The sequence below is a fragment of the Cricetulus griseus genome, chromosome 7 (assembly GCF_003668045.3).
Source record: "Cricetulus griseus strain 17A/GY chromosome 7, alternate assembly CriGri-PICRH-1.0, whole genome shotgun sequence".
Lineage (NCBI taxonomy): Eukaryota > Metazoa > Chordata > Mammalia > Rodentia > Cricetidae > Cricetulus > Cricetulus griseus.
The window spans coordinates 129,178,058-129,205,296 of NC_048600.1; the positions used below are offsets into that span (position 1 = coordinate 129,178,058).

Sequence of the window (27,239 nt, forward strand, 5' to 3'; positions counted from 1 at the left end):
GAAGCCTGAGGCTAAAAGCAGTATTTTAGAGACACTGAATAGAGAATGCTATTTAATAAATTTGAGACATTGTCCATACAAAGTTAGCGTTACTTTAAAAAATTAGGACCGGAATATAAATTGAAAAAGAAAAAAAAAAAACCCAAAAAACAAAAAAATAAGACACCAGCCCTGGCTGAGCCTCAAGTGTTCCCTGGGAGTCAGTCCTCAAGGTGGGTCAGCACCTGGCCACACAGGCAGGAGTGAGGAAGAGGTGGAGGGACACCCAGCATCAGAACTGACCTGTGTGGTCAGACAGAAGTCCTGGAGCTAGGGCTGAGCTGGTGGTTCACCAGATCTGGCTTCTTTGATTAACAAAAGCCCTTAGCAGACCCCTATAGCCATCTCTCCTTGCTGTCACTGGCCCTAGACAATGGCCAAAGCCTCTCCCACACACTAATCCAGGAGCCTTAGGAGCAGGTTCATGAACCCATGGACAAATGCAGGGAGGGCTTGTAGGACAGGGAGGAGAGGAGAGACAGGAAAAGGGTCATAGCAGCATGGTGGGGACCTCAACCCCGGGGACAACTGAGGGAGCAGCTGTGTGTATGTCTGGTGAGGTCACAGTCACAGTGACAATGAGAAGATGGCACCTGCAGAGGCCAGAGCGCTGAGCCCTGGTAAGAAAAGTTATTGTCTCTATAGGGGAAGAAAGGCAGGCAGGGCCTAGGACCTGAGCTGTGAAGAAACAGGCGTTCTGGACATCCCCCAAACTTGGGTCAGGAACATTCGGGCCCAAGATAGGGAGGTCTCATCTCCCTGGGGAATCTGCCTTTACTACCTGTCTCATCTGGAGAGTGAGCCCCGGCTCAGGGCTCAGCGGTCAGCAAGTCCCTACAGACACCACCTCTGCAATTAGTGTAGCACCTGGTCCAGGTCGTACTTCTCGCAGAAGCGGCTGGTGAAGGGAAAGCAGGTGAGGTGTTCGATCCAGGGCCAATTGATGGGATAGATGTACAGCCACAGCACCAGGGAGGCAAAGAGCCCAGCGAACACCAGCAGCGAGGCCAGGATGAGCGCCCGCTTGCGGTACTTGTCACTGGTGCCGAAGGTGATGTAGGGCAGGAAGGCGAAGGCCAGCAGCATACCGCTGAGGAAACCGAAGATGTGGGCAATGTTGTCTATCCAGGGCAGGAGGCCACAGATGAAGAGAAAAAGCACGATGGCCGACAGGTTGAAGAACGCCTTCCACGGCCGCTCCAGCAGTTGCCAGCTCTGGAAAAGCTCCACAAAGAGACACGCGAGGAGGCCAAACTGTGACCCGGCTGGGCCCACCTAGGGTTGGGGAGGAGAGAGGCGGCCCACGGACTCAGTCCCAGGACACAGGCAGTGGGCAGAGCACAGACCAGAAGGAGCAATAGACTTAAGGTGAATGGTCAAGAGACATTTCCTGGAGCTGGGCGGTGGTGGCGCACGCCTTTAGTCCCAGCACTCGGGAGGCAGAGGCAGGTGGATCTCTGTAAGTTCAAGACCAGCCTGGTCTACAAGAGCTAGTTCCAGGACAGGCTCCAAAGCCACAGAGAAACCCTGTCTCGAAAAAAAAAAAAAAAAAAAAAGGCCTTTCCTCCTGAGGGTGGAGATCCCCACAGTGAGCAAGGAGTGGGGATCCCTGGTGACTTCAGACTATCCCTGTGCCCCACTGCCAGGAATGAAGGGACCAAACAGTAAGTCCCAGCTTAACTGTCCGTCTTGTAGTTAAGCTTGACACAACAAGGACTCTGTATCCTTGCTGCAGATCCCGGGGTGGGACTAGAGCAAGAACCAGTGGGGTCGGTCCTCCCACGTGCCACAACACTTTAGGCCCACAAGGAAGGGCGCATCCCACCCTCTCTGCCCTTGTCTCCCAAGTCCCTACCTCTGCCCGATAGGGGAGGAAGATGGCGCTGGCCAGGTTGCCTGTGATGCCGCTAAGGATGAAGATGATGGAGATGCGGTGCCAGCCGGCCAGCTTCTCTAGGTCCCTCAGGATGGTCATTTGGAAGACCACAGACACGAGGCAGTGCACTATCCTGGGGGCAGAGACACCAGCATCACCAGCCAGCCGGGCATGCCTCAGGGGCGTCAGCACTGGCAGGGTGAGCCAGCTGTATGGGGGCCAGAAGCCCTTTCTCTAGCGTCTAAGTGGGAAGGCACCAGAGTCTGGGCAGGGGCAGTGAGCACCTCTTACCCAGCATGCAGGAACAGGCACCAGAGTCTGGGCAGGGGCAGTGAGCACCTCTTACCCAGCATGCAAGAACAGAGACAGCCAAATGCGGTAGAACTGGTCGGGGACCTCGGGGTTGAGGAAAGGCAGCAGCCCGCACACCTTGTCCAAACAGTGCACCTGGGGGGACACAGGCCGTCAGTGCTGCCTTAGGAGGCAGGCCAGGTGCAGCCTGCACACCTTGTCCAAACAGTGCACCTGGGGGGACACAGGCCGTCAGTGCTGCCTTAGGAGGCAGGCCAGGTGCGAGGCTTCCAAATGGGAAGGACCCAGTGAGCCTGAGGACCCCTACAGCTTCCACTGACTACCCAGAGAGCCTTTCCTACCTGGGAGCAGAGCGTGGCCTCCTCGTGGAAATAGCCATGCATGAACTCACAATACTCCCGCGTGGTGATCTCACAGCTGTGGACAGGAAGCAGACAGGGCGTCAGTGGTCCAAGTGGCCCCTGCCCACTTAGGCGAGAGCCCAGCACCTGGCCATGGCAGGCAGGATGGAGCAAGTGCTCTTTCTATCTCACCGCCCCCTTCACCCCTGCCTCCTCATCACCCAAGGGCAGAGAATGGAGGACAGTTACAGAGGCCCATCAGCCTGAAGGTGTCAGGATGCTGGCTCACCTGCCCTTGGTGCCGATGCAGCAGGGACGGCCTTTGATCTTGCAGTCTATGTGCAATAACCCCGTGTGGTTGCTCTGGGCTTGCTCTGTGCAGATCTAAGAGAGAGAGGGTACCAATGGCGGTGGGCCTCAGTGACGGGAAGCCGAATGTCCCCACCCTCATCCCACGGCCTTCTGCATGAGTCACTCACTCACCGGCCACTTGGTAATGTCATCAGGCCAGATGTGGGCCCCACTGGAGGCTGGTTCTTCACAGGTTCTGAAAGCAGCCGTGGAGTGGGTAAAATGAAGATATGGGACACACCCACCTGCCACACCCACCGGCCAGCCTCTGGGAAAGCTTGGATAGCTGGGTGCCACTCTAGACCCATCGGTGGCCCCAGGCTGTACCTGGGGTCTTGGTGGCACACAACCGCAGATGGCTGCTTCTGGCCCTCAGACAAGTCTGAGGGCCCAGTATCATTCTGCCATTTCACGAAAGTGGCTAGCGTCTCCTAGACGGTGGAGAGGAGGTCAGGTCATGCCAGGGCAATGTTACTCAGGGGTGTGGGCAGGGAACCCTCCAGGACCAGGACTACTCTCATTTCCCAGGGCTCAGGTACTTCCTAGGACCCAGTCTGCCCAACTTTCCAAGCCTGGCTCTGGGCTTGCCGGCTGGCTGGGCTGGAGAGGGAACAGCAATGTGGCAGGATTGTGATGGGGGGTCGCCAGGGTCAGAGGGCTGGACCCACCGAGCAGTCCTTCTTCTGCGTCTGGATGCACCCTGAGCGGTCATTCTGGACACAGCAGCCTGAGGCACGCTCAACATCACGCTCCCTCTGCACCAGCTGTTCAATTTGCTGGTCTTTCCGGATGCAGGGCGAGAACTTTGCTCCTAGGTGGATCAGGTCAATCTGGGATTGGGAGAGGGGCCAGTGAGCCAGCACTCAGAAGGGTCAGGGTACTCCGTATCCACCGTGGAGCCTCCCCGCAACTGCCCATCTGCCCAGCGTGGAGTGACAGGAGACAGGGCTCCCAGGCATCCCCAGGCTGGGCCTCACCGAGCTGGGGCCAATCCAGAAGTTTTCCTGCTGGATGTATTTCACGCTCTCATACACACCTCTGTTCTTTAGCACCTACAAGGGAGGCAGCGTGAGGCATTAGAGGAGCCAGAGTCCTGCGTCTGAGAGGGGAGGGGATGGGTGGTACCCCCAGAACAGAGCCTCTAGGGGAGATTCAGGCTATGTCAGCCTCAGCACCTCCAGCTTGGGCCCGGCCGCTGTGGTGGGAGATACTCGGGTGCCCAACATGCTGAAGCCCCTTGGCAGAGCCCCACTCACCAGCTGGGTGGTGACATGCTGGGCAAAGCCCACAGGTGCAATGCCGTATGTGCAGATCACCAGCAGAGTGACGATGATGTGGACACAGGTCAGCCAGTAGGTGAAGTAGGGCCTGTAGGCAGAGGCCTCCGTCAGCCCCGCAAGCTCACGCCCCGCCCTTCCCGGGGCTCTTTGCTCACCCCAGTTCACCCTTCCCCACAGAAACTTTGAAAATGCGTCTCCAAGTGTCTCTCTGTTCAAAACCCCCGATGGCTTCCCACTGCCGTCACCATGGGATGAGGTTCAGTGTCTCCCCTGCTGCCGACTGGCCAGCCCAGCTGTGCTCACCTCCTCTTTCTCCTCTGCTTGCCCTTCCTGGATCAGCCCACCAACCCTGAAGCCCAGGGTCTTTGTGCACTTTATATCACCTGGGAGACTCCGCCCACCCCTCCTCTCCTCCCCTGGGAGACTCCGCCCACCCCTCCACTCCTCCCCTGGGAGACTCTGCCCACCCCTCCTCTCCTGGGAGACTCCGCCCACCCCTCCTCTCCTCCCTGGGAGACTCCGGGAGACTCCGCCCATCTTCCTCCCTCCCCTGGGAGACTCCGCCCACCCTCCTCTCCTCCCCTGGGAGACTCTGCCCACCCCTCCTCTCCTCCCCTGGGAGACTCTGCCCACCCCTCCTTTCCTCCCCTGGGAGACTCTGCCCACCCCTCCTCCCCAGACACTTACTCTCCTCACCTGCCATTTCTTACTCTGTATAATTTGGAGTCCAATGTCTACTGGATCGCATTGCCAATCGCACTGCGACAATCTCATTCTTTAACCTCCGGCTTCCCTTAACATTTCTGTGCCTAGCTTCTCCCAGAATCCCCTACTCCAGGCTCCAACTCCTTTAGTTCTTTTATAACTCCTTTTGTTTTGAGGCAAGCTACCTCTATGGAGCATTAGGTAGAACTCAATATATAGACCAGGCTGGCTTTGAACTCACAGAGCTCTGTCTACCTCTGCCTCCTGAAGACTGGGATTAAACATTAAATTATGTATTATTAGTGTTGCATGATGCACATTGGGGGTGGGGCGCACAGGACACATGAATGTGGGTCAGAGGACAACTCTGTGGAGTTGGTTCTCTCCTTCCACCTTTATATGGGTCCTGGGGGTCAAAGTCAGGTCACCAGTCACACTAAGCCATCTTGCCAGCCCCAGGCTCCAACTTCCATCTGTCCTTCTGCCCCAACCACCCACAATACCCTTCTCTCAGGGCTGTGTCCTAGAGCCTGCACATGGCTGTGCTTGCCCAATGTTTGTTGACTGACTGCTGTCTGGGAGCCATGTTGAGGATAGGGCAGCACAGGTTACACACAGCCTGCTCCCCGAGCACGTGTGCCTGGTAGTTTGTCAGGACCCAACAGACCTGCAGGGGGTGCGCTTGAAACCCTTACTGAATGAGAGGGGCCTGCGTTGGGGTGAGGGCCCCTGAGGGCTCGCCCCTGAGGGCTCACCGGTGGCTGTCGAAGCTCTCCAGCTGCCGCTGGACGGTGCTGCTGATGCTGCGGCGGTAGCTGCGGTTCAACCAGTTGCCCACCACGCCCAGGCCGTAATGCCGCTTCTTCCGGTCAAAGGCAAAATGCTTCACCTTGGAGGCGATGCGCTTGCCGCGATGGGTCCCAGGAACCGGGGGTCGGCTGCTGTACTCTTTTCTGGTGGTGACAAATGCTCTCAGCCTGAGGCCCCTCCCAGGGCTTAACAGGGGTCAGAGCTGGGCAGAGGGCAGGTCAGGGCGCTGGAGAGTTCCAACCCCATACTCACAGAGGGATCTGGACTCCATCAGGGGAGACCGGGGAGGCGGACTGTGGGACCCCTCGGAAGTTGCTAGCAGAGAGTGGAGGAGACTCAAATACATCATCGTGCATAGAGCTCATTTCTTCCTGGAGTAGAGGGCACCAAAGACAGGGTAAGGTCACTGTCCCAAGGACCATCCCCAGCACGCCACTCAAGGGCAAGACAACGCTGGAGGGAAGGGGAAGCCACATGCTTGTCACCCCTGAAGTGACTCTCCCAGCGGGTTCATCCCCCACTCCACTTGCCCCTCTATGGGAGCCCAGCCCAGTGGCTCACAAAGGACACGCCCCATACTGCCTTTGGATATTTTGGGGATCCTGGCAGGACACAGTCAAGGCCCAGGTTACTTCTCCCTGCTCCCAGGCCACCCCAGCCCCTGCCCAGAGAGTCCACACCCCATGCTTGCCTTACTAAAAAAGGAGGAATCGAAGGTGTCTGCTCCGTCGACAGCATCCTCCTCCAGGAAGCTGGGGTAGGCGAAGCTGCGCTTGACATTCCGGCACCGCTGCCCAGTGGCATCCAGCACTGAGCGCCCCTGGGCATGGACAGAAGCATATCCTCACTGTCAGCACCCAGGACCCAGGGCCAAAGGGGCAGCGTGTCGGCTGCCAAAGGCATGGAGCATCTGATCAGGGGAGGGGCTGAAGGATCTTCTGGGAGCAGGAGGCCAGGATGGGGCTCCAGCTGCTACTGGCCCTACACAACCTCTTCCCAAGGCTTAGGACCAGCTTTTCCCTCGTAACCTCTTGCCCCTTAACACGAGCAGCTGGCACTCCAATACTCAAGGCATCCATATTCCACACCGTCATGCTCAAGGCTGGAGCTATGTCCCTCACTGCTGCCTCTTGGCACGGCACACTAGGCCCCCGCCCACGGGTCTGACACTTTATCTCCTGTCATGTCTCCCATAACTGTAGAAAGTAGCTTCCTAACTGGGAAGTGGCGCACGCCTTTAATCCCAGCACTCAGGAGACAGAGGCAGGAGGATCTCTGTGAGTTCGAGGCCAGCCTGGTCTCCAGAGCGAGTGCCAGGACAGCCTCCAAAGCTATACAGAGAAACCCCCTGTCTTGAAAAACCAAAAAAAAAAAAAAAAGAAAGAAAGAAAGTAGCTTCCTAAACAGAGGGGCAGCAAGGGTCTCTCGGGGGAACTGAGGCCAGGGGCCATAGGTGTCTCTGGGCTTCAGGGTGCGTGTGCACTCCAAGCCCTGATACTACGTGAGCTCAGTGGCTGCCATGGGTGGGGCCATAACTCTTCAGCATGGGCCTCACCTTGAGGAGGGCAGCAGCTGCCTGAAAGCTCATATGAGCAACGGATATCCTTTTGCGGCGGGGCACATGGGAGTAGCCAGAGCGGACGCTGGTGAAGGATGTGAGCGACAGGACCCCTGGAGTCAGAGGTGGGTGGGGAGCGTGAGGCCGGTCCACCTCATCCGGGTGGCGGAAGGCCCGGCCTCGGGCCAGAGGATCCACAATCTGGAAGAGACAGTGGGTGAGCAAAGCTGCCCAGGCCCTGGGAGAGCCGCTCACTGCCCCTCATTTCCAGAGAGCCCACCTTGGGCATCTTGCAGGGTTTTGGAGACTCAGTGCCCTGGAAGGAGGGCACCTCCTGGCTGGGCAGCTCCAGCTCTCTCTGGCATGAGGGCTTGAGCCGGCCATAATGCACGCTGCAGTGGTGCAGACTGCGGCGCTGCCAGTTTTGCCGCTTGCCTTCCCAGTCACCACTGACCCCAAACCACTGGGCCGTGCCCCTGTTAAAAAAAAAAAAAAAAAAAGACACAGTGTGGGTGGAAACCTGTGCATTCGCTTCCAGGGAGGGGGTAGTGTGAGGGGTCCTGGTACACATGTATATACAGGGGAGCTGCACGTGTGTGTGTGTGTGTGTGCGTGCGTGCGTGCGTGCGTGTGTGTGTGAGACTGTAATGAGAGGTACTTTGTCCCAGCAGGGTCCCGCCACCCTTGAGATCACCAAATAAACACATAAGACTTATATTAATTATAAAACTATTGGCCAGTGGCTTGGGCTTCTTATTGGCTAGCTCTGTCTTAATTATTAACCCATTTCTGGGCTGGAGAGATGGCTCAGGGGTTAAGAGCACCAACTGCTCTTCCAGAGGTCCTGAGTTCAATTCCCAGCAGCCACATGGTGGCTCACAACCATCCATATGAGATCTGGTGCCCTCTTCTGGTGTGCAGGTAGACACGGAAGCAGAATGCTGTGTAACATGATAATAATCTCTGTATTCCACATGGTCTTGGATTACCACATCCTCTCTTCCCGGGCTCTGCATGACGACTCTATCTGCCTAGTTTCCCAGAATTCTCCTCATCTCCTAGCCCTGCCTATACTTCTTGCCTGGCCAATCAGTGTTTTATTTATCAACCAGTGAGAGAAACCTATATATAGAAGGACATCTCCCATCAGGTGCACAGGGGTAGCATGGGAGATGACAGCACGTGTGTGCTGGGAAGGTAGCCAGTGAGGAGCATGTATATCGGGGAGGCAACGGAGGAAATGTGCACGTGTTTAGGGAAAGTGGTACAGGGAGGGGGAGAGGTGGCTGGAGGGTGATAGCACGAGTTTTCCCGTGTGTGTGTGTGTGTGTGTGTGTGTGTGTGTGTGTGTGTGTGTGTGTGTGTGTGTGTGTGTGTAAGGCAAACCACCTGCTGTACCATATACCTTCAGGGTCCTGGGGAATCAGCTTCCCTGAGCCTCACGGAGTTCCCAGCTACAGCTCAGTGACCAGGCTTAGAGAGAAGGCTCCATGCATCATGAGGAACGGAACTGGGAAGGCCTCCAGAGGCCCTCTACAGCATGCCGTGAAACTTCCTGACAGGCACACAGGAGACAGGCTGCCCTGTCTCCATCAGTTAGAAGCTGGCACTCCACCTCTGCGGGAAGCTGTCTCTTACTATCTATGCCTTCTGGAACAGGGACACAGGCCCTGTGAAAGACCAGGTGCCCAGAATGTGCAGGCTGCTGGGTGTCCAGGTGGGGCCCAGGTACTCACTTTCGGATGCTCTGGGACAGGGAGGCCTGGCGGCGGAAGCCAGGGCGTTTCTCTGTGCCATCCTGCCATCGTCCTCGGGGTTCCTGGAGGCTGACACTCTTCAGGTAGGCTGGGTTCTTGGGCCTCTGTGGGATGGCGAGGAGGACATGTGCTGAGTGCATGGCCCGCTCATCAGCCAGCTGCTTTTGGCCCATTCCCTCCTTTTCACTGGAGTGTTGGGGACAGAACCCACACCCGTAGCATGCTAGGCCACGTTAATACCAGACCACTGAGCCTCGCCCCCTCCTTCCACAAGTCCTTCATTCTGAACTTGAAGTGAACATTTTCTAGTGTTTTCTAGCAAGGTCTGGGGCTGTAGCTCAAGCTGGTTGAGTGCTGGCCCAGCATACATAAGGCCTTGGGTTCCATGCCACCACTGCAGACACCAGATGCAGCTCTGAACACAAGCAACCCCAGCGCTCAGAAAGTAGAGGCAGAAAGAGCAGATGTTCGAAGTAAATTGTTGACTACGTAGCAAGCTCGAGGCTAACCTGGGCTACATGAGACCCTGTCTCAAAAAATAAATAAAACACCTAATGTTTTCCAGTGAGTCCCAGCAAATACTCCCTATACATACATGATCTGCTCGTGATCTGGGATGGTCTCGCCTCTTTTCACATGTCCCACAGAGCCTGCAGGGTGAGTGGGTGGCCCCAACATAGCTCCCCTTTATGTCTTGGGCTGTGTGCAAAGCCCACGCTATCTGGGGCCTGTTCTCAATGAAGTCTTTATGGGACAGGAGTCCAAATGGACAGAAACACTGACCCATCCCCCCAAAAGCCAGGCACTACGGGGGTGGGTTGCTGGCACTGTGGGACCCTGCACCCACTCAGGCCACCACAGACAGCCCACACCCCCTCAGAAGAGGCCAGCCAGGGCCAGAGAGGAGAAGTGTAAACAACCAGAAACTATGCTTGCCAATAAGCCCTTTTCTTGAGGACAGTGTTCTTTGTTCCTAGGCCACCAAGCGACGGAGCTCCCAAAGTTTCAGAGTTCAAAGCCTCACTCCCTACAATATTTCAAGGCCACGATGAGGCTGCAGGACGGCCAGGGGGACCATGAAGGATGGGCGTGTCTAGAAAGTGCAGCCATCCAGAAGGTTCTGTGCGCCTCTCACCTCAGGAATCATGCCATCCTGCTCACTGGGGGCCTGGGCCTCTGGCGGTGGGATAGTGATGGATAGATTGGGTGGCTTCCGGCTCTGCAGGCGGCTACCAGACGAGGCAGAGAGGTTGCTGCCATTCTTGTCAGCTGAGGCCATGGTGGACACGATGACGCTAGAAGGGAGACAGGGAGGACAGGCATGTAGAGGAGGCAGGACTTGAGGGGGTTGGGGATCATGGAAGCAGGGAAGGCAGCCTAGGGCCAGCACCAGCCTGCCCCACACCGCTAGGCCACATCTGGGCTGCCAGAGGAAATCGGGGTCTATTTCTGACTTTCATTTGCATTTCTGACTAGCAGGGGTGAGGAGGACCTTGACCCTCCCCCCACCTCCTGAGTCCCTTTCTGGTTTCTCTGCTTTAGTGAACGATAAAGAGTGAGTGTGGTCAGAGCAGGTCAGGGGCCATAGGATGGGCCTGGACAAAGGACCCTTCCTTGGTCTTTGTGGGCATGTTCAATGGACAGGAATGCTCCAGACAACCAAGCACGCCAAACTGCCAACTGGAGCTCTCAGTGTTGCTGGGCAGGCACCAGCTGCTGCCACCCGGGGTCAACTGTCCAGAGCAGGTGCTTCTCCTGGGGAAGCAGGCCTTGTCATGCACAGGAGTGGTGGCTCTGCCTAAGTCCCAGAGGAAAGAGAAACCCACCATGCAGGTCTCCCAAGGCTGCCTAGTTCCTCCTCAAAGTTAAGCGAAAGCACCTATAATCCCAGCTGCTCAGGAGGCTGAGGGAGTATTATTTGGGCCCAGGAGTTCAAGGCCAGCCTCAGCCACTCAGCATGCCTCTGAGTGGTTAGTACAAGCCTGTAATCCCAGTGCTCGAAACTGAGGAGAGAATATTGTGAGTTTAATATTCTGGATTAACCAGCCTGGACTAGGTTAGCCTGGGCTACATCTGTTAGGAAAAGAGAAGAGAAGAGAAAGATAATTGAAACTGCTACAGGCCAGTTATTTCTCATGTTTTCCTTTCCTTTAGGAGCAGGCTTCATCCCAGGCTAGCCATGAACTTACTGTGTTTCTTTCTTTCTTTCTTTTTTTTTTTTAATTAATTAACTAGGTATGTAGTGTTTTGCCTTTACACCAGAAGAGCACACCAGATCTCACTGTGTGGTTGCTGGGAATTGAACTCAAGTCCTCTGGAAGAGCAGAGTTCAATTAACCCCTGAGCCATCTCTCCAGCCCCATGCTGTGTTTCTAAGAGTGACTGTGAACTCCTAGATCTCCTGCTTCTCCCGCCTGCCCTGGGATTATCTGCTGGGGATCAAGCACAGTGCTCTACTCATGCTGGGCAAGCCCTCTCCTCAATGAGACTCATCTCCAGCCCTGCTACTTCTTTTTCCACAGTGACAAAATATTCTAACAAAGGTGATTCATGCTCACCGAACAAAAGACTGAGCAGGCAAAGCAGAAAATAAGCTTGGGGCCGTCCCTCAGGGCAGCCTCTGTGCTCCAGCAAACAGGCATAGGCTCTCAAAGCAGCTGAGGTTCTCAGGTCGGGTGTGAAGCCGGCTCCCTGGGGAGCACACAGACATCTTTGAGGACAGAAAAGTCCTCACTGAATGGAACACACCAAGACTCAATTCCTGATGGATGGTTATACAGGACATTTTGTTCAGCGTGGATCATACTGTGTGGGTGTGTAAAAAGTACTACATACAAAGTACTACATGCAGGAGGCTGGCGTGAAGAACACCAGCTCTGAGAATTTCAATGGATCTGGACAGGTGGCCCTGTACAGAGGAGGTGGTCGATTGCCTTAGGGAAACTTTCCCTGCTTGGGCCAGGCCACTGAACCCCATTCCCTTAAGATGGCTCCCAGACGGGGCACCCACCCGTTGTCTGTTTCTGTCCCTGTAGCTCTGGGAAGCTCAGTAGGAGGCAACAAATGTGCAAAGTGCATGCGTGTGTGTGTGTGTGTGTGTGTGTGGTGTGTGTGTGGTGTGCGTGCGTGCATGTGTGTGTGCGCGTGCGTGCGTGCGTGCGTGCGTGTGTGTGTGTGTGTGTGTGTGTGTGTGTGTGTGTGTGTGTGTGTGTGTGTGTTCCATAGCCACCATGTGTGGAGCCCCAATTTCTAGCTCTCAATAGCTTTTACTTTTATTTTTTAATTTATTTATTTTATATGTATGAGTATTTTGCTTACATATACTTTATGCACATTTGTAATATATTTCCTGGTGCCTACGGAGGCCAGAAGAGGGCAATGGTGCTGGGAATTACACCAGGTCCTCTTGACCGCCGCGCCCTCTCTCTGGGCCCCTAGCTCTCTCCATCTTTACCCTTCTCCACAGCCTGCTAGCCTGCTCTCACCTCAGTCTCCCCAACCCTCCATCTGCTGCCCTTAAGTTCCTTCCAATGGGCTTAAATGAAAAAATCATGCCTGTCTCTGCTCAGTTCCAAGATCCTATTCTTCTAGGCCAAGCTCCTCCATGCGGCTTACGGGCCCATTTGCTTCCTGACCCCACCAGCTTTGTTCTGACTGTGCATCTCTGGCCCCTCAGCTGGAGGTGGGCGCCCCAGCTGGACCGGCAAGTGGTCTTGGCTTGTCTCAATGAGAGGGCTGAGCCATTGCACACGCCCCCCCCACGCTTTCACTTACATAACAAAGAGAACAACATTCTCCCTCCTAGGGACTCCCAAAACATTCCTCAAGCACAGTGTGCAGACACTGTGCAGGAATGTCCCCAGCAGTGTATTCACCAGAGCTGAGGTGACAACCACCAAATGCCCGTCAATGGAGGACTGGATAGACAGAATGGGGCAGGTTCATACAATGTCCTCATCTTAACGCCCGCTCATTGCAAAAAGAACTGAGGTGCTGAAATAGGCTGTGACCTTGAAAGCATTATCTTAAGTGAAGATGTCACTCACATAGGGCATAGTGGCACACATCTGTAAACCCAGCACTCAGGAGGCCGAGGCAGGAGGATCGTGAGTTAGAGCCAAGGCTGGTGAGAAGGCTCAGAGGGTAAGGGTGCTTGCCATCAGACAACACCAGTGTGCCCTGTAGAACCCCCCTGTGGAAGGAGAGAATTGTCTCTTGTATAAATCACCCTCTGGCCTCATAGGTACATTGTGGTAGCATGTAAATACACACACACACAAAATAAATAAATAAGTGTGGAAAACTTGAGAGTTGGAGGCACAGTCTGGGCTACACAAAGAATTCAAGGGATTCAATACTTGAGACTGTATTGAAGAAAAAGAGGAGAAAGAAAGAAAGAAAGAAAGAAAGAAAGAAAGAAAGAAAGAAAGAAAGAAAGAGCAGGCAGATGGCTCAGTGGTTAAGAACACCGGCTGCTTTTCCAGGGGACCTGAGTTCAGTTCCCAGCACCACATCAGGTAGCTCACAATAGCCTATAATTCCAGTTCCAGGCCATCGGATGCCTTCTGACTTCCACAGGCGCCTGCACACACAGAATACACACATACACATTGACAAAAACTAAAAGAAAAAGAAAAAAGCCAGGCATGGAGGCACATGTCTGTAAACCCAGCATCTGGGAAGCTGAGAAAGGAGGACTGCTGGGAGTTCAAGGTTAGCTAGGGCTACATAGCAAAGCCCGGTCTCAAAACATACAACATAAAAAGAAAACCAAACAGCTAAAGATTGTGGAGAGGTCAGTGCATCAGTCTGGCACGTGCAGGTCCTGGGTTCCAAGGATGCTGGGTCTCAGCCTGCACACATCCCATGCCCCTCTGATCCCTGGTCATCATCTGGCTCAACCTGGATGCCTGAGCAGCTCCAGCCCTGGCTCCAGGCATGTGTTCTTTTCTGAAGCTGAGTTGACTGTCTTCTAAACCAAACAAGTAGGGGCACCTGAGGCCACCCACCCAGCCACCACCTAGCCACCAGCTTCCTACCTTCAGCTGTGTGCAGGGCCCGTGCTTCTATGCTTGTTGGAGGGTGTCTTAAACCATACTCCACTCCCTTCCTTGCTCCTGGGGCCACAGTGGGCAGATGGAGCGACAGATGGCTGTAGGTCAGCCAGGACAGCAGTCTTAGCAGCCAACCTATGAGAACAGAAGGGCAGGTTAGAGGGGACAGGCCAACCTCCAAATCACCCCATTTCCCTGACCTCTCCTGTCTCCCATAGGACGGACAGGAGGAGTCCCAGAGTGAGGACCCTTCATAGTGCTGGTCCAGCCAAGGTCCACGTGGCCATCAAACTTGGGGTACCAACCTACCACCACTCAGACAAGGTCTGCTCCAGGGCTTCAGTGGAGCCAGGCATGAAGGTCTGCCTCTAGTCTTTTTTTTTATTATTTTAAAAGGGTCTTTTATCCTTTAGAGATAAGATCTTATGCAGTCTAGGTTGGCCTTGAACTTGCTGGTAGCTGAGGATGATCTTGAGCTCCTGATGTTTCTGCCCTCTACCTGCTGAGTGTGGGGAATCACAGGTGTGTACCACTACTCCCAGCTCACTAGAACTTTAATTCACAAGTCCCACAGTTATTGACTTTTAAAAATCAATTTAATCTCTCCTCCATTGTTGGTACTTGCCATCAAACCTAGGCTGTCAGGCTTGTGTGGCAAGCACTTTTGAAACAAATGTGTGCCAGTGTTTTGCCTTTATGTATGCCTGGTGCCCAGAGGCCACAAGAGGGCTTTGGATGCCCTGAAACTGGTGTTACAGATAGCTTCGAGTCGCCATGTGACTGCTGGGAATGGAACCACTGAGCCACTTCTCCAGCCCCAGCAGCATCTACCTAACCCTGTCTTCTACTAAGATTTACTGTCTGGGGTGGGGAGATGGGCTCAGTCCTAAAGTACTTTCTGTACAGTGTGGAGCCTGAGCTGGGCATGGTAATATGGGTCTGTAATCCCAGCCCTGGACCAATGGAGGCAGGAAGAGACCCACGGGGCTTGCTGGCCAGCTAGCCCCGCCTACTTGGTCATGTTCCAAGGTAGTGAGAGACCTTGTCTAAAAACAAAAAAGGGGGCTGGAGAGATGGTTCAGAGGTTAAGAGCACCAACTGCTCTTCCAGAGGTCCTGAGTTCGATTCCCAGCAACCACATGGTGGCTCACAACCATCTGTCATGAGATCTGGTGCCCTCTTCTGGTGTGAAGATATACATGGAAGCAGAATGTTGTATACATAATAAATAAATAAATTATCTTAAAAAAAAAAAAGAACAAAAAAGGTATGTGGTCCCTGAGGAATGACACACCCAAGGTTGTTCTTTGGCAGGCTCAGGCTCATCACACACACACACACACACACACACACACACACACACACACACAGGGCCAGGGATGACATAATCAATACAATGCTTGCCATGCAAGCGTGAAGAACCCAGCAGAGCCAACAACAGCACCTGTTATCCCAGCAAGACTGGGAGGCGGAGACAGAGGGCCTTCAGATGCCTGAGGGGCAGCTAGCCTGGTGTACACACAGCAGACAACAAAGAGATCATGTCTCAAACAAGGCAGAAGGTGGAGGACTGACTTCCAAGACTGTTTTCTGACCTCCACATATGTGTCACGACAGACACACCCTCATAAACACACCCCGCCCACAGGCGAGTACACACAGAGAAAGAAAAGGGGCTCAGAGGTATGGTGCCTGCCATATATGCCAGCACTACAAATAAAAACACATTTATTTTCCAATAGTCAGCCTGATACTACGGCAGTGTTCAAGATACAGGGACCTGTTCTGCTGTGTGTGTTTTTATTGACGTAAAATCCACACAACATGAACATAACATTAACCATTTGAAAGAGAGCACCACGGTGTCTGTGTTTTAGGAAGCCTTGTTGGGGCACACATTATAAACAAGGCAGAGGAGTACCTCGAGCCTCCTTGGAGTAAGCCCCAGGAGCTACCAGGAAGTATCACAGTGCCACATGTGCTAGGCCTGGCCCAGCCCTCCACAAGCACTGTCCCTCCAAACATATCTTCCAAGAGGGACATAATCACACTTCTGATTTGTAGGTGGGCAATGGAGGCTCAGAAGGGTTGATTAACTTACTCAAGCTTACACCGCAGGTAAGGGGTGCAGCTCAGAGACAGTAGGTGTGAGGCCACCTTGGGAGTCTGGCAACCTCTTTTCCAGGGTACATTTTGGGCTGGAAGACCCTCATGATGGGGCCAGAGAGTCACCCATAAAAGGAATCATGGTGTAGCATCCTAGTGATTTTCAAGGCATGACTGGCAGAGCCTGTGCTGTCCAGAGGCTACTGTGGATCAGCGGGAAGCAAGAGCTGCTCTGGGCCTCCTAGGTTTTGATTCTGTATTGGGGCAGTAGAACTCTCCACATTGCAGGTGCAGAGCACTGGGTGGGGAGGGGGCTTTGAAGAGCTGAGGCAGAGCTGGCCCAGGGCATCACTGCTTCTCTAAGCGGGACCAGTCACCTCGGCTTTGGCTCCATCACCCCAAGGTGTCAGGAGTCCTGTCCCTCAGCCCTCTGAGATCACAGATGGAAGACACTGGGGGTTGGACTGGCAGACTCCGAGGAGCACTGGTAGTCACATGAGGACACTGTTAGGGATAACTCCAGGACAACAGCCTCACCTGGGGCCTCTACACAGAAGCTCCTCAGCTTGGCAACCATCTGGGACCAGAGGGCAGGGAGAGGGCATCAGGCAGGCATTACCCTGGGAAACTGGCACCGATGGGGAGGGGCAGGCAGCACCCCAATCATGCTCACTTCCCCTTCCTTCTAGGCTCACCCTCCCCCTTGCACCCTCCCCTCCAAAACCCCACCAAGTCTAATTCGTGTTGCCCATGTATTCACTGGAGCATGGTCGAATTCCCAGTGGCCAGCTTCCTCCCCCAGAAGCCACCAACAGTGAAGATCACACTTCAGCATCTTTGTCGAATTTTTGTTTCTTTTGTTTTGTTTTTTGTTTGTTTGTTTGTTTTTAGACAGGGTTTCTCTGTGTAACCATGGGTGTCCTGGCACTCGCTCTGTAGACCAGGCTGGCCTCGAACTCACAGGGATCTACCTGCCTCAGTCTCCTGAGTGCTGGGATTAAAGGCGTGCAGCACAGGTCACAGATACCAATATGGCCTCTAGTGGCAGCACAGACCATGGAAGTCTCTGGAGGAGACTTAACCCAGAAAATGAACCATTCTTCGTCCAGATATCTTGTTGCTCAGAGTCAGGGTGATGGTCCAGCTGGGCAGCGTGCCCAGGGTCAGGACCTGTGTGACCCCTGGGCTGCTGTACACCACCCTACCCTCAGCACCGGCAGCCCTGCCAGAACCCCGGGCACAACTGTCATGTCCCCCCCACCTGCTTCTTTAAGGAGTGTCACCTCCAAGAAGCCTGCCTTGTGACCACCGGACCTGACCTCACACACCTCACAGAGCATCCCAAGGCTCTGTCTGACAGCAGGAGTCCCCTGCTCTACCCTCACACCCATGGAGTCCTAACTGGAGGCGTCTGGGGAGGGTGGGGGTCTGCAGCTGGGGATGACCTGAGTCTGCACAGATGCTGGGCAGAGGCCCTCTCTCAAATCTTGCAGCTGACTCTAGAGGTCACTTACTCACCCTGCCCCGCCCCACTGTAGGGCTTGGACGGAGGCTACTGGGTGATGGCTGAGGATGAGGCCCAGCGGCCTAGTTCCCTGGCTAGCCATAAATACTCTTTTCCCTTTAGAGGAGATGCCCTCAGAGGCCAAGCCACTCCAGCTGGGGACCCCAATGTACACCCTGGTGCCCCCATGCCCCTGTGCTGCTCTCTGTGCTAATCACCAAATGGAAAAGGCAGACATGATTATGGCCATAGGACCAGGGAAGTTCACAACCTCTGGGACAATCTTAAAGTTTGATGGCAGGGGCGGGGCAGGCGGGGCTGGTAAGGAGTCCCATGCCAGGAAAGCCTCTACCATCACCTGTAAAGACGGCACCAAATTCGATGGACCATAGGGAGTTGAATCCCTGTGGCTCAGTTTCCCTTTCTGCTCACTGGCAGTTAGACAAGGTGACAACTCAGCCCAGATAATGACGGTTTTCCCTACCACTTTCTCCCAGAACTTCTGATCCCTCTGCCCCGACCTGTGTAGGGGTGACCCCAACCCTTCCCAGGACTGCCTGGCACATCAGTGGGGATGAGCAGATTCACTCTCGGCTCCTGTGTGACCTACGTCCATGACAAGCCACAGAGGCTAAGCAAAAAAAAAAAAAAAAAAAAAAAAAAAAAAAAAAAAAGTAGGAGCCGCCCTACCGGCCACTTATCTCCCGCCCCCAGAAATGCTAGTTCACTGCAAAGGAAATTGTGACATCCTGGGAGCAGACTTCCTCTTGCCCACAGTCATATCCGCTGAGCTCTCCAAGACCCCAGGCTTGCGGCCCATGGGTGTGGGTGGAAGGGGCCACGGCTAGGGTTGTAGCCTCTGCCACCTGGATCCTGGTCTAACTTCTAGGGAGAAGCCTTCCCTACAAAAAGTCTCCAGCCAGAGCCCCAGAGATGGGCTTGGATTTAACAGCCAGGGTTGAGGGTGGGTCACCGTTTCCTCTTCCTTTAGAGTGGTATCCAGCAGGAGTGGGGGCAGGGCAGACACAGAGGAAGAATGCAGAGCCACACTGAAATCGTCCCAGGTGCCCTTGATAGATGGCCTCCATGTCCTCCACCAGGGTCAGCATGCTCTCCCGAGAGCCTTCAGATGGCACCTCCCATCCAGCGGTGGTGGCCCGGATTAGGAACACAAACTGCCCGGAATGCCCAGAGAATCCGGTTTCCCCACAAAGGGTGGGGCCTGGCCACTCCCAAATGAGAAAGGTCCAACCCAGGCATGGTAGCATGGTAGGCAAGGTCACCCCCAGGGAGTGCCCCCCCACCACACTATGCAGGGTGCCCCTCCCATATCACACAGGTGCCACTGGTGCCACTGTGCTCCCACTCCGCTCCAGGAGAGGGTCCACCTGGACCACAGGTCTGACCTGAGTCCCTTCCTCTAATCTTCCCAACATTCTTATTAATAAACTCCCTACTCCTTTAAGCTCTGTCGACTTGAGGAGCCAGGGCGTTAAGGTGGCTCCACAGTGGTAACCCCAAAGGCGTGGGAGCCTGATGTCAGAGCCAAGGCCACATACGGCCAGAAATGGGGGCAGAGGCAGGGGCCGATGGACAAGAAGCGAGTAGCCCCCTCCCTTTCAGGGAAAGAGGGAAGACCCTTATTCACCACTGAATACGACTGTTACGAGTCACCTAAACAGAGGACTTACGTAACCCACACCTGGCCCAGAAGCCATGTCCAGCTCTGGGCTGTGGGCAAGTCCTGGAGCGTGCAGAGAGTGGGCAGAGGAGGAGGGGGTGGGGGCAGACGGGCCACACGCCCATGCCAAGTCCCTGCTGAGTCACAGATGATGACAGTGTGGGCTGGGGGCAAGGAAGCAACTTCTCTCCCCGACTGGTTTCCCTGCCACAGAAACCAAAACTGCACAGTCTCTCCCTCCCGGGGCCCTGCTGGGAACCTCTGAGTTTTTAGAAAGCTGCAAAGAGGAAGCGGAACCCTCTACTGCTGCAACCCCCTGTGAAAAAAAGCGACTGTTGCTGACCTCCCAAAATTCTCCAGCTCTGATGGTCCTGAAAGGACAGCCCATGTAAGACAGCTGTCATCTAAGAAGTCTCCAAATTGGTCCCACGAGGCTAGTGACTCACTGTGGAGCCAAAGGCAGTAATGTAAAAGGGCTGACACGAGGTCTCAGGACAGGACCTGGGAAGGGTCCTAAGGCAGGGAGTGGGCGTGGTGGCAAGGACCACAGAGAGGAGGAGAAAGCGCTCGCTCTGTTCCTTCCCCACCTGCCTTGCCCCAGAGGCAGGGAGCAGCAGCTGCTAGTACCAAGTCAGCACACTCGGCTGGCCTGTGCCTGGTGGCCACCACAAAAGAAGACAAATGGTTTTGCGGGTTCGCACCCTGCACAGCTCTCACAAGCAGCAGGCCTCCCCACCACCGAACCCCCACCTCTTTCCCCCTTCACTGCCCAGGGCTTGTGCCAAACTCATTTCACAAGACCAGACCTGCAGGAGCACGTTCAAGGATTTGGCAACCTGCTGACTTCTTTGGGGTTTCCCTCATTAGACCCTAAGCTCTGGGCTCCCTCTGACCCAATTAGAGCAACCTGGCATCACAGCCCGCCACAGACACGGGAAGCGGGTGCCAGGTTCCAGGGGGCTGCCAACGGCAGAACGTTAAGTGTGACAGTACAATGTGTAGGCAGTACAATGTGTAGGCGTGGAGCCTGCTCGCCTATCCTCCCCTCTGCCCCCATCTCTCCGGGCTTTCTCTGGACCACTAGCCAGCTCCTCTGGGGCAACTCTAGTCCTAGGAACAGGCAAGTGGGGGTGGAGGGCAAGTTCTGTATCCCTAAGGCTCTAGATGCAGCAACAAATGAGCATGAGTGGCCCTGGATTCCATTACAGCAACACACACACACACACACACACACACACACACACGCTGCTTGCTAACATACTGGGAAATGGGTATGCAGCCTGGAGTCCCCAGCTCAAAGCTCCTCTAGAAGCTGCGGTTGGAGGCAGCCCCCCCCCCACCCTGCGCCCCCAGCAACAGAGTAAAGATGAAGGTTCCTTGAATAGAACCCAGTACAGAGTCCTATCACACCCCAGGCAAGTGGCAGGAGGTCACAGGGCTGCTGAGATGCTGACCACAGACAGACAGCTTTAGGGGACAGTACAAAAACAGCAAACGGGTAGCTGGATGCTTTGTTCAGCAGTCTGGGCTCCTAAGACTGTATACTCTGCTGCCCCTCCTGGGGGGAGGGCAGAGGTCAGGAAGCCCCCACAGAGAGCATCAACACTGGCTACCACATCAAGATGAGCTTGCTCCAGTGTGGAAGATCTGCTTGTCATGGCAGCCTTGGCTACTGGGAACTGAGTTTCCATTGCTCTTCAAAACCAGAAGAGACATGCCCAGTGGTTAGGGCAGGATGCAGAGCAGCCTGCGGTGGGGGGGGGGCGTTGAATAAAGTGGGCTTTTGACTTCTCTGGGGTTCCCTGACACCAAGGTGTGACCACTGCATACACACAGTTGGGGTTTGTCTGATATTTTCAAATCAATCACCCACCCAGTTTCCACCTGCCTTCTTGGAGTGTGGCTGCAGATGAAGCAACTGCCTGACTTGGGGGGGGGGGGTGGCGTCATGGGCCCAGCTCTGCTGTGTGATCTTGAGGAAGCTACTTAATATCTCTGAACTTAATTTGTTGTTTATGTAGCACCCCCACCAAGTCTGAGACCTGGATGTCTCTGTCACCAATAACCAGGGCTCACCACAGCGTGCTCTACTGAGAGACAAAGTCTCACCCTATCCTACAGCCCTCATCCAAGGTCATTCAGCAAGAAACAGAAAATGGCCAGGCCATGTGTGGCCACTCAAAAGTGACAAAGGATTGTGGGTTGCCCTATGTTGTTATCCTCAACATACTCAAGCCAGCTCCCTGGGCACCCTGCCCAGTTCTGTTTCTGCAGGCTAGGAGCCCCTCCACAGGGAATATGCCAGCCAGACACTTTTCAGCTTGTAAACTGTTATTAAGGAGCCAATAAACTTGATTTCCCAGAACTCTGCCCTGAGGCATCCTACTTCCCTAGGAAGATGCTAGCCCCAGACACAAATGCTTACCAGGGATACAGGGCACTTAGACACAGGACAATCCAAGCTGTGTCCGTAGCAGGTGAACCTTCAATGTGACCGCCCACCACTCTGCCCACACCTCACTCTGGGGCAGTGCAGGACTCTAATGTTGGAGAATGAGGCAGGCTGGTAATCAGAGCCAGGGCTCACATGTGGCCTGGCTACCCTGCCACAGTTCCCTCTGCTATGAGATGAGGTGACATTCACTCCAAGGAGGGCAGACCCTGTACATTTAATGCACAAGCAATAGCTAACTGATGGCTCTTCCCCCGTATCTGAGCTTTACCATCATGGCCCACGTGGTCTACTTATGAGCCAAGAGACATGTGTCAGGGTTCTTTCTGATGGGCGGGAAAACAAAAATCAAGGCTCAACAATTTTAAGTCCAGATCTAGATCCCACATTCAGAAAATGGTGAAGCTGCAACCTGCTAGGGTCTTACTTACTTATTTGTTTATTTGCTTGTTGCTTTGGTCTTTCCAAACAGGGTTTCTCTGTGTAGCTCTGGCTAACCTGGAACTCACTCTGTAGACCAGGCTGGCCTCGAACTCACAGAGATCCACCTGCCTCTGCCTCCTGGGTGCTGGGATTAAAAGCATGCGCCTCTGCCACCTGGCAAGCTTTTTTTTAATTTTTATTTATTTATTTATTTTTATTTTATTTTTTTTTTTGGTTTTTCGAGACAGGGTTTCTCTGTGTAGCTTTGGAGCCTATCCTGGCACTCGCTCTGTAGACCAGGCTGGCCTTAAACTCACAGAGATCCACCTGCCTCTGCCTCCCAAGTGCTGGGATTAAAGGCGTGCACCACCAATGCCCAGCTCTTTTTTTAAAATTTTTTTAAAGATTTACTTTTATTATTACTTTTGCTGTGTGTGTACGGGTATTTTACCTGCATGTATGTCTGCACAATAGGTAAACAAAGTGCCTGTGGAGGCTAGGGAAGGGTGTTGGGTGCTCTGGAAACAGAATTATAGATGGCTGCAAGCCACCGTGTGGATGCTGGGAATAGAATCCAAGTTTTCTGCAAGAACAGCCAGTGCTCTCAACTGCTGAGCTGCCTCTCCACCAGTTCTTCAACCTACCACTCTGGGAACATGAAACGCCTCGCGGCAAAGGGACTTCTCTGGAATGGCAGCTCACTCTAAGTAGACTGAGTGCAAAGACCTTTGGCTCATGAACCCCTCCTCCACCATCCAGAACAGGTGCCTATGAGTGGCAACACCTACTGCTTGGGGGAGCACTCCTCAGCTTATCAGGGCTTTCACAAACATTATCTCATTAACTGAAGCAGGGCTGAGGCAGCTGTTATTATGCCACCCGGCTGATAAAGTCCCTTAGGCCTCAGCTGAGCCTTCAGTTTTCAGTCCTGTTTCTACCCAGAATCCCATGGCAGATTCCCCACCCTTCAGGGACCCACCTGGAGAGGGAAAAGGCATCCTGTGCCAGGGACCGGGGCAGACAGCACCCCTGTACTAGCTGTGATACTGTGGACATGGGCTCAGTGGCCACCTATTGAGGCAGAGGAGCAGGGCTCTGCAACATAGCCCCAGCCCCAAGGGGTTCTCTGCCTCAGACACAGCTCTTTTTAGGATTCAGAAGACCTGGGTGTGCTTTCTCATCTGACACCCCGAGAGCCTACAAGGCATGGTCTCTCCAAAGATGCAAATCTGTGCCATGCACAGCAACCTCTCTCCAAACACGAATAATCTCAGGAGTGTCATGATGGCTCACTTCTGTGTCCCCACCCACAATCCTCCATTGTACATCTAGAGAAACTGAGGCACTCTCACAGACCCGAGTCTGCTGCCCCAATATCTTGCCTCCTGGTCCTTGAGCTTGGGAATCACCTGCCCGTCTGGTTAACCACTGTGTCTATCTCACACCCTGCCAGGACTCACTTGGCTCAAGCCACTATGCGGGACGGGCACAGACAGACTGAAACTGCCTTCCAGCAGCTTTTAAACCTCAAATGTTTGCACCTGGGCCTCCCCACCCCCGACTAAATCTTGGTCAAGGGAGGTGACACCCAGCAACTCTCCATAGCTCCCCAAAGATGTGGAGAAGGTTTTTCTTTATGTGAGCTTGTTGCCTGGGGAGACCAAGGATACTTGGGGGCAGTCCTAGAAAAACCTTCACTCTTCCCAACAGCAAGGCTGGCTCTTCTAGTGAGGCTGCCTGTGTGCCAAGAGCTGCCCGTCCTAGCAGTGTCCCTGTCCCAGGGCCGTGCTGGCTGTTGAGGTCAGCCAGCACTCGAGAGTGCTGAGTCCGAGCCCTCCTCCCCCAGCCTGTCTGAGCTGGACGGGAAACTAGGAGCTGCTCCCAACAACGCAGATGGTGAGGTCACTTTGGAAATCCCCTCAGGCAATGGGGCAATACCTAGGCAGGATCCCACGAGTCTCAAGGGACACGTTGGGTTGGGTTTGGGGGTTGGGGGACTGCCTGAAGAACACCCAGCTCCCATATGCTGTGTGAGGGGACCCAGGCCCAGAGGACAGCATCAAGTCACAAGAAGACAAGCATACACATTTTGACTTTTTCCTGCTGTCATCCTGATGCCTGTCTGAGACACAGTTTATACAAGTAATGGAACTGGAGAGATGGCTCCACAGTTAATAGCACTGGCTGCTCCTCCAGAGGACCTGGATTTAATTCCCAGCAACCACCCACATGGCAGCTCACCACCACCTGTAACTCCAGTTCCAGGGGATCCCACACCTTCCTCTGGCTTCAGCAAGCATCAAGCATACACAAGCTGCACAGACATACATGCAGGAAACACACCACACACACACACACACACACACACACACACACACACACACACAGAGGCAATGTCCATAGTTTAGGTCACAGGAAATGTATCAGTGAGCCCAAAGCAGGACCGAGAGCCCAGGGTTCCTCCTGAGCTTGCTGCTGTGATTTATCCCGGCTCTTTCAGCTCTTTAGAAGCCTCCTTCCCAGGCAGCAGAGTGTATACAAGGTGTGGGGGGAGGGGGCCACTGAACAGAAGGAGCAAGGTTTGGGGTGGGTGGCTTTGAGGAAGTCTGGGTGTTTAGCTTTCTGCCTTCAGAGGCACATACATCAGGGGTAACTACTTTAAGTTATGTCCAGTTGAAAAGGTCTGGTCTGGTATTTTGAGACAGATTCTGTCATATAGTCCAGAATGGCCTCAAACTCACTCTATGGCTGAGGGTAACAAACTCTAATGCTGGGATTTCAAAGCACGTACCGCCAGATCTGGTGGCACAGCAGACTTTTATGGTAAAACGGCCAAAATCAACCAATCAATCAAAGACCCCTTTGCCTCCTTTCTCGCTCTACTGGGCTCCAAAGCAAGAAGTCTGAAACAGGACAAGCAGAGATGGAAATGTTAGTGACTGGGGAGAAAGGATCTGGCTGCCTCTTCTGGCCCTGCCCTACCTAGCTAGCAACACCCTCCACCTCCATTCCCAGAAAGCTAGGAGCCCAGGAGACCAGGAGCCCAACACAACAGTTTTTGGTCATCCCAAGGGGGCTCTGTTAGGACGGCTTTAACAGCCTTCATCCTTCACTGCCACACAGCAAATACAACAGGGCGGGAATCCAACTGGACTAGGATTCGTAACACCACAGAGGCAAGCTGGAAGGAAAGAGCGGGTAGCCATGGGGAATTAGGAGATCCGTTATTCCCTGGATGAAGCTTTCCTGGTGTAAATAACCAGAAGAGTTAGTTCTGTGTTTAGAAGGAAAATTCCAGTTGGTCACATGGCATCACCCATCCATGAGGCCTCAGCTTGTCCAGCTTTGGGAAACTGTGGGAGCAGAGCTTGGTCCTGCCCTTCCTCCATCTCCAGGGATATGTGAACTCAAGGGTTACTCTGGCTAGCCCTAGGCTTCTCCTGTGTGCTGAGCTATCCTAGGTGAAGTACTCCAGGCCTGCACTCTGAGAAAGCCCCTGTTCCCAGCTCCTCCACCAACGGGCCAGGAGCCAGCAGGCAAAAGACAGACTTGTAGCATCCAAGCAGGACACTTGCCAGGGCAAAGACTGCCCTTACACCCCCTTACCTCCCTCTCGTCTCATTGAGATTCGTCCTGGTTCTTCCCACAGCCCCTGGAGAAACTGAGGCAGGGAGAAGAATTCATAAGCAGTACCCCGATGGACCCGGTTACAGCATGGTTTCTCAGTAGTGACTTTTGGGGGGGCCCAATTCTGTGCTGTGGGGCTGACCTGTGTGTGCATTGTAGGGGGATCTTAGGTCTCAGCCACAACATGCTGGCAACATGTGCTTCCTTCCTGATTAGTGATAGCCAAGATGTCTCCAGGCATCGGCAGATACCCTTAGCAAGCAAAACCGCCCCCATGAGAACCCCTGCTCAAAACCAAGTTTCATCTCCCCGACCTACAGAGTCACAATAGCACAGCACAGACACTGAGGACTCTATTCCACCAGCAGATCACACCCCCACACCCCCACACACACCCACACCCCCCCCACACACACCCCCTCCCCCACACACACGCAAGCTGGAACCCCCCAACCTAGCCGGTTGAGAAACAGCTGCCACTCCACTTGTGGGGCAATTCCTCAGATACACATCACCTTCGCTCTGTAAGCTCCAACCATACAGACTCAGTGTTTCCTGGAGCTGGGTCAAGGCATGGACCTGGGTTCCTCCCCCTGGAGGAAGAGGCCTGGGCCCTACAGATCCTAGAGCTCCTACAGCTCCCTAACCTTTAACCCAACACAGAAACATCAGCTGGGGGGCCCAATTCCTCAAACCTTCCTTCCACAAACCAGGTTTATTCCCGAACACAGTTTCTGCGCTTCGGTCCACCCCAGTCCACCCCGGTGGACCCCCCCCACCCTCCCACCCCCGCACCTGTTTCCACTTCGGCGACGCTCCACGCACAAACTTAGGGCCCGGGCTCCGGGAGTTCGCCCGGGAGAAAGGGGAGCAGAGTTTAAGAGGTCTAAAAGGGATTTGGGGGTGGAAGGCGGGGCCGCACGCACGTTCCAACACTAGGCAGTGCCCTCTTCCTCCCCGGGCTTTTAAACTTTAGTGCAAACCACGCGCCGGGACGTCTGGTGACCGTACCCCGGGGAAGCCCTCGGGCGTCCTGGTCCCGGTGAGGCCGGGGATCTGCGGGTGGGATCCAGCGGCCCAGCGGGCACAGAGTCCAGCCTGGGCCTCCAGGGCGCTCCGCAGGGCGCGCAGCCCCCGACCCTCCCCGCGGCCGTCCCGGGCAGCTCCGGGACTCCCCAGACTCCCGCGGCCTAGTGGACCCGAGCTCACCTCTCAGAGTCCCCACGTCCCGGGAAGCGGCAGCGAGCTGAGCGGGCAGCACGGCTGGGCGGCGGCTCCACCGAGGCTGGGCGCCGGCGCTCCGCCTCTTCCCTACCTGCGCGAGGGCGCAGGGGCGGGGCCTGAGGGTGGGCGGGACCCGGTG

General features: G+C 54.5%; 1 protein-coding gene across 3 annotated transcripts; it reads right to left on the reverse strand.

The window, feature by feature from the left end:
- Positions 1 to 35: 35 nt before the first annotated feature.
- Positions 36 to 27,239, reverse strand: Rhbdf2 (rhomboid 5 homolog 2). 3 transcript variants are annotated; one of them, XM_027425581.2, is made up of 21 exons: positions 27,086 to 27,170; positions 25,856 to 25,910; positions 25,041 to 25,152; positions 14,069 to 14,218; positions 10,165 to 10,324; positions 9,009 to 9,133; positions 7,553 to 7,748; positions 7,270 to 7,473; positions 6,406 to 6,534; positions 5,967 to 6,085; positions 5,660 to 5,857; positions 4,176 to 4,287; positions 3,897 to 3,971; positions 3,588 to 3,749; positions 3,247 to 3,350; positions 3,052 to 3,115; positions 2,858 to 2,952; positions 2,569 to 2,644; positions 2,262 to 2,362; positions 1,895 to 2,048; positions 36 to 1,314 (listed from the first exon to the last, which is right to left on the reverse strand). In XM_027425581.2, the coding sequence occupies exons 5-21, from the start codon at positions 10,306 to 10,308 to the stop codon at positions 895 to 897; spliced, it is 2,478 nt and encodes an 825-aa protein (XP_027281382.1). In that variant the 5' UTR covers positions 10,309 to 10,324; positions 14,069 to 14,218; positions 25,041 to 25,152; positions 25,856 to 25,910; positions 27,086 to 27,170; the 3' UTR covers positions 36 to 894. The 3 variants fall into 3 exon arrangements, with proteins under 3 accessions (XP_027281382.1, XP_027281383.1, XP_027281381.1); XM_027425582.2 differs by lacking the exon at positions 25,856 to 25,910 and having other exon boundaries at positions 27,086 to 27,203; XM_027425580.2 differs by lacking the exons at positions 25,041 to 25,152; positions 25,856 to 25,910 and having other exon boundaries at positions 27,086 to 27,239.

Bases quoted from the DNA above. Each gene is read 5' to 3' on its own strand.
- Rhbdf2 (XM_027425580.2), bottom strand. From the start codon at position 10,308: ATGGCCTCAGCTGACAAGAATGGCAGCAACCTCTCTGCCTCGTCTGGT. The intron at 3,116-3,246 runs GTACAGCCTGGG...GGCTGCTTTCAG, and splicing joins GTGTGCCACCAAGACCCCAG to AACCTGTGAAGAACCAGCCT. The intron at 2,953-3,051 runs GTGAGTGAGTGA...TCTCTCTCTTAG, and splicing joins ATGACATTACCAAGTGGCCG to ATCTGCACAGAGCAAGCCCA.